This window comes from Vicia villosa, linkage group LG2 (assembly GCF_029867415.1).
Source record: "Vicia villosa cultivar HV-30 ecotype Madison, WI linkage group LG2, Vvil1.0, whole genome shotgun sequence".
Lineage (NCBI taxonomy): Eukaryota > Viridiplantae > Streptophyta > Magnoliopsida > Fabales > Fabaceae > Vicia > Vicia villosa.
The window spans coordinates 159,205,091-159,215,574 of NC_081181.1; the positions used below are offsets into that span (position 1 = coordinate 159,205,091).

The window sequence follows — 10,484 nt, forward strand, 5'->3', positions numbered from 1 at the left end:
CAACCTGTGAAGCTGAGTACATTGCAGGCGCTGTAGCTGCATGTCAAGCTGTGTGGTTTCTGAATCTATTAGAAGATCTGAAGATTAGAGTGAAGAAGCCTCTGAAGCTGATGATTGATAACAAGTCTGCAATCAATCTTGCCAAGAATCCGGTGTTACACGGAAGAAGCAAGCATATTGAGACTAAGTATCATTTCTTGAGAAGCCAAGTTCAGAATGGAACATTAGAAGTTGTGCACTGCAGCACCCATAAGCAGATGGATGATGTTTTGACGAATGCGATCAAGACGGATTAATTTATACTCTTGAGGGATGGAATTGGCGTTGTCAGCTTTGATTGAAGAATATGAATTAAGGGATGGTATTGAAGAGTAATTCAATATTCAGAAGATGGACTGATCTTCTGATGGTTACTCAGAAGATAGTATTGACCAGAAGATGTTATCTGGGTCTCATTAGCTTAGCTGTTTAGTAGTAAGGGTACTTTAGTATTTTGTAGTATTGTACTGTTTGTACCTTAGACTTGTTCACTAAGTTTACTGTTTTAGGGCTTATGTGGCAAGATTTTCTTTTCCTATAAATAGCCTTGTAATAGCTATCATTAATAGCATAATACAATATTTATTCTCTCATCTTTTTTGCGCCGTTATTCTATTATTCTCTTTGTCACCATCTTTATTCATTGTGCACCAACACAAAAGTGATAGAGAGAGTATTTATACATGGAGAGGCAATATTGAAGACCCTATAAATAAGCAACTAAGTACCAAAAAGGGAGAAAAAGAAACAAAAACAAAACTATCAAATAAACTAACTTAGTTTGACAGTATTTGTTCTACTAGAATAGTTAGTTTGTAGTTTTCCTTTAGTTTGAATCTCGGCCATTGTTTGGATCGCAACCCTCTTATATCACAAAATTTATTTTTACTTGTATTGAGACATCGCGTTTAAAAAGTAAAATTCTAACTAATAAACTACTTCCCGTAAAAAAAACAAAAAAATTACTTTAAAAAAAAATTCATTACATTTTTTATCATTAATGTCAATTGATAAGAAAAGAAAGGATTCGTAATTAATGTATTTCAACTACTCTATATGTAGCATTTAAGTAGAGGAGCCATTTTCTTTGAGATTTTACAATTTAAAGATAGTTTCATAAAACTTTGTCAATTGTGAATAACAAAAATTGGGTTGAATTGAATTAATAGAAATATGAAGATTTTGTTGGGTCACACAAAAATAGTTTTGGTGTTTTTATTTTTCCTTATTAGCTTTTCTGCAAGTGAAATTGAAACAAACCAAAGATCAGATTCTCTCATATTTTTATCAAACTCTTTTAAGATCGGTCCTAGTGATGCTGTGATAATTGTTGATCATGGCTCAAATCGCGAAGAATCGAATATCATGCTTAGTAAGAATAGTTGATGAAACGATTCATATGAAATTATGAATGTTTTGATTTTGATGTTTAAATTATTGTCTTGTTTTTGAGTTTCAGATGAATTTGTGGAGATGTTTAGACACAAAACTGGATACAAGATTGTTGAGCCTGCTCATATGGTAAGTTTCTTCAATTTGTTGAGTTTGTTTCTTCTTGTTACTATCAAATTATTGTAAGTTAATAATATTTATATTCTTTTAGGAATTAGCAAAACCATCTATCGAAGACGCTTTTCGATCTTGTGTTCAACAAGGTGCGCGTCGTGTTATTATAAGTCTCTTTTTCCTTGGGAGTGGAAAGCATTTTAATGAGGTAAAATGCAGATACAAGTGTCAAACACGGATATGTCTCAGACACTGCGACAGAGTCTGTGTTTAATAGCTTATTGAGAAAATCTAAAATGCTAAAACTTAATCATGTGCAGGATATTCCTTTTTTGAGTGCTGAGGCAGCAAAACAACACCCTGGTGTGTCATACATCATTACTCCACCTCTTGGACTTCATGAGCTACTTGTGGTATATGCATTCTCTTGATAATTTATTTTACTTTTACATTAATTCACCTGTTTTGAGTTGAATAATTCAATCTATTTTGTGTTGTATTTGTCATTTTGAATTTGAAACAATATTTTTGTGTTGCAGGATATTGTGAATGATAGGATCAATTCTTGCTTGAAGCCTATAGGTCAAGATGCAGATGAATGTTCGGTTTGTGATGGGACTGGAAAATGCATTCTCCCTATAGAAGCTGAAAGGAAAAAGAATTTTTAAGAAGAATTACATAATCTGAATTGGATATGTTCAAAATGTTCTTCTATATGAGTTTCTAAATATTGGGAAATTTATAATTTCTCATCGTAAGACTAAAAACTACCTTTTACTTTTATGTTTTTAGTGTTTAAGTTGATATCAATAAAAAAAACTTTGAGAATTCTATTTTAAAGGAGCTTGTCACCTTTTATTATTATTACTTTTTTTTTGTCACTGGTATGTTATTTGAAGTAATTTTTGAACTTATAGATTTATTTGTCATTTTTTCTTTCATTTTTTTTATTTATTATTTAAGGTATAATTAATCTCAAAAGTCTCTTCGTTTAATTTAATATTTAGTTTTGGTCTTTTTAACTAAAAAATGTTACATACTGGTTTCTTAAGAATTGTTTTGCTACACAAAAAGGTTGTTACTATTAAAATTTAAAGTTCTGGGTTGAAGTACATGCCCCCTTCTTTTTGAAAGATTTCCTCTTATTACCGAAATTTAAAGTTTTATCATTTTAGAGAAATTTGCCAAACTTTTTTATACAAAAAGAGTGATGTTCACATCTTCATCCGAAATGTATTCCTCCAATTTTTCTCTTGAATCAACTTTTAAAGTAATACTCTTGAATTTCTTCTCATGAGTTTCATGCTTCTCTAGTCTTTCAAGTTCAATTTCATGCTCTTGAAGTCTTCTGAACAATGTTGTATACATCATTTTGGATAGGCTCTTCTTTTTAAATATCATTGTCGCTTTCTGTTTCCATGCCCTGGTTAAAGATCTAAGAATTTTAAGATTAAGTTCATCACTATAAAAAGTCTTACAAAGCGTTATTAAGTGGCTTATGAAGTGTGCAAATCTTTTCTACAAGTCAAGAATTGATTCTTAGGTTGTATACTCTTGAGATAATGTGTTCGGTTTTGATCTTTTCACATCCATGGTTTCATCATGAGTGCCTTCTAATGTATGCCATATTTCTTTTTGTTTTACATTGAGAGACACGAAAGAACTAATCCATACCAGGAGCTGATTGAAGCATGTTCTTCGCCTTTTTGTCAAATAGGACTTTCTTTTTATCATCATCATCTTAAGAGATTTTGATTTTGGGTGTACCAACGCCATTAACAACACTTATGGGAATGAAATGACCATTTTCTACAACATTCCAAATATCGTCATATTATGCCTCAAGATATGCTTGCATGCAAATTTCCAAAAATTATAGTATTCTCCAACAAAATAAGGGGTTTTGTTGTTACTGCCACCGACTCTAAAAACAGGGATTAGGGAAGTCATTTTCTGGATCTTATGAGCAAGTTACCTTAATTAGGTGTTTTAGAAAATTTATAGAGTTGGTGACAAATTTTTTATATTGAAAATTTTACTAGTTTACTCTTACAGGTTTATATCAGTAATGCGATGGCTTATTTTTATGGTTAAATGAATAAAGTGATTTATAGACAAATAAATGCAGTAAAGTAAATTGCACAAATATATATTCTGGTCCCCCTTTCCAATCAAGGTAGTACATCTCCCTCACACCTCGTGAGGGACTATGTTAGAATTTTTCTTATAGTCTACAACTAATACTCTCTTTACAAAATTCTAACACACATAAGAAAGCACACAACTTTCTATGTTTTACAAGCAAAAGAAAGGGATATACTTTCTCTTATACACATTTGTCATCACAACTTGATAAGCAAGTTACAAAATACAGCTACACAGATAAAATAGTTTGAGTACAAATGTGTTTGTGTTAGCGCAACAATCGAGGGAGGGTCGAGCAAGGAGCATTCTTATTTTTATGGGACTTTCCTTTGAGCAACACATCATTGTGGGAGACACACCACTTGTCCACCTAAAAACTTAAGGTGATAGGTGAATGGGTTCTCCCACCCTCTCACACTTGTACCGTCGTTGACACCTTGCAATAGGACACTACTTCCTGGGCTTTTCGATACAAGTGGGTCTGTCCATTTCCCGAACCAAATACTCATGAACCAAAGGCTTATGATACAATTTGTTAGCGCAACAATTGGCGGAGGATCGAGCGAGGAGCATTCTTATTTTTGTAGGACTTTTCTTTGTGGGAGACACACCACTTTTCCATCCAAAACCTTAAGGTGATAGGTAAGTGGATTTTCCCACTTATAAATGTTCAAGTCACCACATTCCTATCCAATGTGAGACTATTTCCCCATTACTCACACTTGCATTATTCTAACGGTTTGGACATTTGTCAAACACTTTAGAAAATTTTTCTTTCCTTTTTGGAAATTATATGACCAAATGATATATAACTCAAGTGCTCAAAGAAGAAGATGAATCTCTGTTGGAACATTATTTATATATTCCAATATAGAGAGAGATGAATTGAAAAAAAATTCATTAAGTCAAGTCCCACATTGTATGTTAGTTGGAAAAATTCCTTAGTCCCACATCGCCTAGATTAGAAATCTTGGCTAGTTTACTTCATTATATAAGTAAGTCACTTGTTTCATTTCAAAACTCACCAAAAACTTATTTTGAGTTTTTCCTTCCTCACTCTCATAACTCCGCGTCTTTCGAATTGTCGAAGCGCCAACTTCTCCCCCTTTCTTTCTACTCATTGAATTTTCCGAGTATTTTCTTGAATTCTCTTTAGAGAATAATGTTAATTTCTTCTCGTTTGAGTTGAGAAATTTTCAAGTATAAATTTTTCTTGGATTCTCTTTAGAGAATTATTTGAATTTCTCTTTGTTTGAGAAATTATTGTGATTGGTCAAATGACCATTATTAAATTCTCTTTTGAGAAATATTGAAATTTCTCTTGGTTTGATAAATTACTACGACTGGTCAAACCAGATATTAAGATGGTATTTATACCATATTTGAATGGTCTTAGTACCATCTGAAGGTGTATTTCTAGACCGATTATCTATCGTGCAAATAGTAATCGTACAGTATAGAACTGGGCTGTTTTATCCTGGAGGCGGCGCGGTAGTTCGACTGCTTTGCATAATTTTAGGCAGTACCGCGAAACGTCTTAAAGAGAGCGACCTAGTCCGCGACTCGACCCGGTAATTTCTTCGGTGGCAAACTTTTTAGAACCGTGATCCAACAATCTCTTTATCTGATGTAAAAATTTATGCAGTAGAAAAATTTCTATGAAATATTTTGAACACGGTAAAATATTTCAGGAAAGAGGTGAGTTTGAATTTGAAAAATCTCTCTATTTATAATTAATCATGTACCTCTTGAATTTTCAGAAACAAACAGTGGTTAAAAAAAATTTATGATCATTTTGAATGTTATGAAAAGGTTCTATGATCCTTAGAGATGAAGAGGTAAGACATTGGTTCAGTATTTTTCAAATTGATACATATGATAGGATAATCGATTGACCTATATGGAGTAATGGATTATCCTTCCCATAACGTTTAAAAATATGCAATTTTTGTAATGGATAAGCAATTGACCTAGAGGGGTAGTTGTTTATCCTAAGTGAAAAGTTCAATTTTTTTTCAAACTCATACATGGTTAATCGATTGAATGAATGAGTAGAGATGGCAGGCAGACCCAAATCCGCGGGACTCACCCGAGTCAACGGGTGAAAACTTGAGTTGACTGGATTCGAATTCGGGTGCGGGTTTGGTTAGTGTGAAACTCACACCTGAAATCTGAAACCACACCCGCTTAGACCTTAATTTTAGTTGTAATGTTACCAAACTTGATGGAAAGTTTTAGACTTTAATTTAAATTTCAATGTTGATGGAAAATTGTAATGTTGATGTTGGAAAGTTGTAAAATTGATGAAAAATTGTAATGTTGTTGTAGGAAAATTGATGGAAAATTCCAATATTGTTGTATTTTATGTGTTTTGTTTCGGGTTCGGGTGAAAAATCTCGAACCCAACGGGTGTGGGCGTGTGTTATTTTACCACCCGAATAACTTTTTAGATTTGAGTTAGTGTTCAGATGGTGAATTTGAATGCGGATTTGGGTAGTGTAAAAACTGCTCCCAACCCTACTCGTTGTCATCCATACAAATTAATCGATTAACATTATGTGTCCTTAGAAAAATTCCTAAGTTAAAAATGCCAAGTTTTTCCATTTTAAAAACTAAGTAAAAAATGAGTTTGAAACTTTTTCTTTCAGCATCTAAGAACTATATCATATGAAAAAACATATCATTATTATACACCTTAGTTTATCTTGATTTCCATAGCTTCATCATTTTAAGTCCTTGAATCATAACCTTGAATTAATTTTGCCAAGAACCTTCAAACTTGTCTTGAAACTTCATTCGTTTGCTGAATCTTTCCCTTCTTTTATATATTTGTCTTCATCAAAACATTTTTATAAGAAACTTGTCTTCACAATACCACAACATTTTTATAAGAAACTTGTCTTCACAATACAACCATTAAGATGACTTACAAAATTATTTTTTATTAATGACATAATGAGAAAAAAAAATTGAAAAAGTAAAAAAAAAAAAGTTTTGTAAAACTAATTATAATTGAATAAAAATTATTTTAACATTGATATAATTAATGTTTTTAATAACACAACTTAAAAAATAAACTTTTCATGAGAGTAATGGAGTAACCATGTTCTTCTTCGGAACAATTTGTCAAATGTTCAGAAAGAAGAACTAACTCGAATTGAATTGAGGGAAAAATGAAAAAATTATTGGGTCACACAAAACTCCTCAATCTCATTAGATTTTCCTCTTTCTCTTCAACTTCTCATTTCAACCACTTCACCGCCACCAGTACCAATTCTTCTTCTTTCACCTAATCGTCATTTTTATTATTATTATTTTCAATTTATTTTCTAATGATTTTGTTTTTCAATTTTTGATTCAGGTTTGAAATCTGGTGCAGTAATAAGAACAATACTGAAATTGAAAGTAAAACCCCTCAAAGTTTCACATTCCCAGCGTGCATTCATTTTTCAACCACCTCTGAATCCTACTGCTAACTACCTCCGTAATTTCCGCTATTCTGGTAAGCTTGTAACTAACTCTGTTAGGTTTTAACTGATTCTGTTAGGTTATGAACTAATTCTGTTAGGTTCTTAACTAATTCTGTTAGGTTTTAGAGTAACGTGTTTGCAATGTGAATTATGATAACTGTCAAATTTGTATTAGTTTAATTCTTATGTATGATTTATATAACAGTTTCTTAGAAAATCTCAATTGAAAATGTGGAATTTGTTTGGATTGACTTATTTGAGATTATCTACTGACATAAGCAATTGTGCGACTGTTTGATCCGCGGTCTATGGAAACAATATATCCTGTGTCCATAAGTTTAGCTTATAAAAACAACTTATACGGAAAAAAATTGACTTTTACTTAAAATTTTTGTAATATTGGGTTGTTTTGATACATATTTCAGGTATTGGATGCATCTTAGGCATTTCGGCTGCAACTGCATCTGCTATTGCTTATTCCATGGATGGTGAGCTGCAGATTTGATTGGTATTATATACTTTAGTTCTTATGTTACCGTTATTGAATAAAGGCCATAGCGGCGCTGTAACGCTATTCCGTATGGAAATTTGAAGAAATCGCTATCTATAAAGCACATACACTAGAAACACGACACCGGTACTGACACATCGACACCGGTAATAATTTGAAAAACTTATATAAATTAAACGTAATCACAAGTGTCAGTTTCGGACACTGACAAAGACACACATTTTTTCAGAGATGTTGGTGCTGCAGAGGTCGCTATTGTTCTGAGATATGCTATTTAGTACAAAGTCAAATAGTGGATTTAGCAGCACTGTAGTACTGTTGCGTAACCGAATTTGAAAAATCCCTATTTTCCTTGATCTGTGATTGACAACATTATTATCTGTTAATTTTGCTGGTACCTGTAATCCCAAGCTGCATTTCTCAATAATTTGATCTTTTTTTTCTGCGACAAGTAGTTGAGGATGCTTTGTGGGATGATCGTCATAACAATTCACAAGATCTTTCAGAGGATGAAGAAAATATACAAGATCTGTATAAAGTAGTTGGAAAATTTTGGCTGCCAATTTTGTTCTTTCTGACAGTGCTTACAAACTTGGATAATCCATTTACAATATTATTCATTAAACTGACGTTATTCCTACTCAGCACAAAGCCGAATCCATTCTCTGTCTATGTTTTTGTTGATCAGGTCAGATACTGCATTGATAATACTTTGAAAAAAAGTGTATACTACTCAAAATACTTGAATTTATTTGTTGCCATTTTTCGAGCCGTCTTAAGATTTTTCCAAAATATATTTCATTGGGTAACTAAATGTGATATGGTTTTACTTGACAATGTTCTGATAAACAAATTCTTGTGTTGCAGTTGTGCCAACAATCTATACGCGAAGATACTAGTTCTTTTAACAAAAAGGTGCATCATCATCTCTTTTATTTGATTGTGTTTTTAGTATGAAGACCTAACGATCTCAGTTTTTTTCGCTTAGTTACACAGATATCTAATATCATTTTATGATTTACTAATAGAATTATGTATCTACATATCACACTATATTGTTTGGTAATCTTCCACGTTGCTATGCTTGTTTAGCGCTTATTTGTGATTATCTTCTGATATAAGTACTTGTGAAACTGTTTGGAAGAACTTCCCGAAAGCTTATTTTCATAATCTCTTTGGGATGGCATATAAAACAGCTTATAGCTAATGAAAACAGTTTGACCGGTTTATCTTTTCTTATATAAATTTATATGATAGAAATGATTCTACTATAAGGCGCTTAAATAAGTTGTTTATCCAAGTATGGCCTAGCTATTGTCTACTTTATGGTTTTTGTTTGCACTTTGCAAAGTATTGTCCCGCCCTAGATTTCAATAATTGGAGTCAAAAGGCAACATTAGATATTCTGATAAAATAATGCATGCCTAGATGTATTGGATATGCCGAATCGGTAGAACAACGATCATATTTGACTGTGAGTTTGCTATGTGTAGTTTAACGTTAAAATTGAGGGAACTTAGTTAAGATCTTTTATATACTATGAATTTCTCCGATCTCAATGATTTGGAACACATTTTGATATCCGGTGATTCTTCTTTTATCTGCAGTCAGTATATGCCAGCAAAGTTGAAGTAGATGACTATAAGCTTCTTTGCCTGGCTGATGTTGAAGTAAGAGATCACAAGTTTACTTTGGTTGGAATTCTTGGTACATGGTGGACTCTTCCACATTTACCATCTTGGGAAGCACGATCTTTGGTCGGAGGAAGCATCTTACTGTCAAGGAATGAACAAGGAAATTCATGATTTTCTGTTGTGAAAGCCATGATTTTTTTTATCTCTTGTTTCCTTTTTTAGGGAAAGATTAGGGGTTAGTTGGTTACAAGGAGGGAGAGTTTGTTAGCAGCATGGATCAAACTCTGAACCTCCTTACTATTTCTTCAGCATTCCAACTCATATAACTGGAGTTCACCTTTAGAGATTTTTTTTTTCTTTAAAAGGGCTTACCCTTTCCAAGTCTTGTATTGTGATCAACAAGTTCATCTTTTTTATAATTTTAGAGAGTAGTGGAATCTGTTGAGGTGAATTTTTTTATGTAAACTTTGCTAAGTATAAAATTTAACATATTGAAGAATAAAGAAAGCAAAAGAGGGCTAAATCAAATTGGATTGGTACTTATAATACAGTATCAAATCAAATTATATAAAAAAAAGGATTTAAATGTTTATAATTTATGGTTCAGACCACAACTCTGCGAAATTTTTACGGAAACGCTGACATTGTCCACTTTAATTAAGGCATTTTTTTCTCACTTTTATGGCGTAGCTCATAGCTATGAAAACCCGAAATTGCTTTCATAAATTTTTGGAGATGCATTTTCGAATGCACTCTACTCTATTTTTGCCAAAAATTGATTTGGAGATGCTTCTCCAAAATTTTCTATGGTGAATTCGGAGATGCATCTCCAAAAACACCCCTGACTCCATTTACTACACGTTTTTCATTAAAATTGACGTCGATGTTGGGGACACTCTGTCGATTTTAACCAATATTAAAGTCATTGAAATTGTATCTCTATGTTGGTTCAAAAAAAAAAGAAATTGTATCTCTATGTTCTTACTTTTTTGATCGAGGTGATAGGACGTTGTATCATTTGCAAAAATAAGACAATGCATGAGCCATCATAGAGGAGTTAGATCTTCTAAACGAAAAAAGGTGTAACAATATTATCACCAAATTTGACAACCATCACCCATCTTCAAAAGAGTGACAACAATTCGAAGGTAGGGAGAACAACACAACATTGCGACACCG

General features: G+C 32.5%; 2 protein-coding genes across 3 annotated transcripts; both read left to right on the top strand.

Moving 5' to 3' along the window:
- The first annotated feature begins 1,152 nt into the window (after positions 1–1,152).
- Positions 1,153–2,450, top strand: LOC131647238 (sirohydrochlorin ferrochelatase, chloroplastic-like). Its single transcript, XM_058917147.1, has 5 exons — positions 1,153–1,411; positions 1,499–1,560; positions 1,643–1,753; positions 1,866–1,958; positions 2,085–2,450. The coding sequence occupies exons 1-5, from the start codon at positions 1,213–1,215 to the stop codon at positions 2,211–2,213; spliced, it is 594 nt and encodes a 197-aa protein (XP_058773130.1). The 5' UTR covers positions 1,153–1,212; the 3' UTR covers positions 2,214–2,450.
- Positions 2,451–6,770: 4,320 nt separating this feature from the next.
- On the top strand, positions 6,771–10,185 carry LOC131647239 (uncharacterized). 2 transcript variants are annotated; one of them, XM_058917148.1, is made up of 6 exons: positions 6,771–6,957; positions 7,052–7,192; positions 7,586–7,648; positions 8,124–8,359; positions 8,539–8,586; positions 9,279–10,185. In XM_058917148.1, the coding sequence occupies exons 1-6, from the start codon at positions 6,864–6,866 to the stop codon at positions 9,474–9,476; spliced, it is 780 nt and encodes a 259-aa protein (XP_058773131.1). In that variant the 5' UTR covers positions 6,771–6,863; the 3' UTR covers positions 9,477–10,185. The 2 variants fall into 2 exon arrangements, with proteins under 2 accessions (XP_058773131.1, XP_058773132.1); XM_058917149.1 differs by having other exon boundaries at positions 8,127–8,359; positions 9,279–10,102.
- Positions 10,186–10,484: the final 299 nt, after the last annotated feature.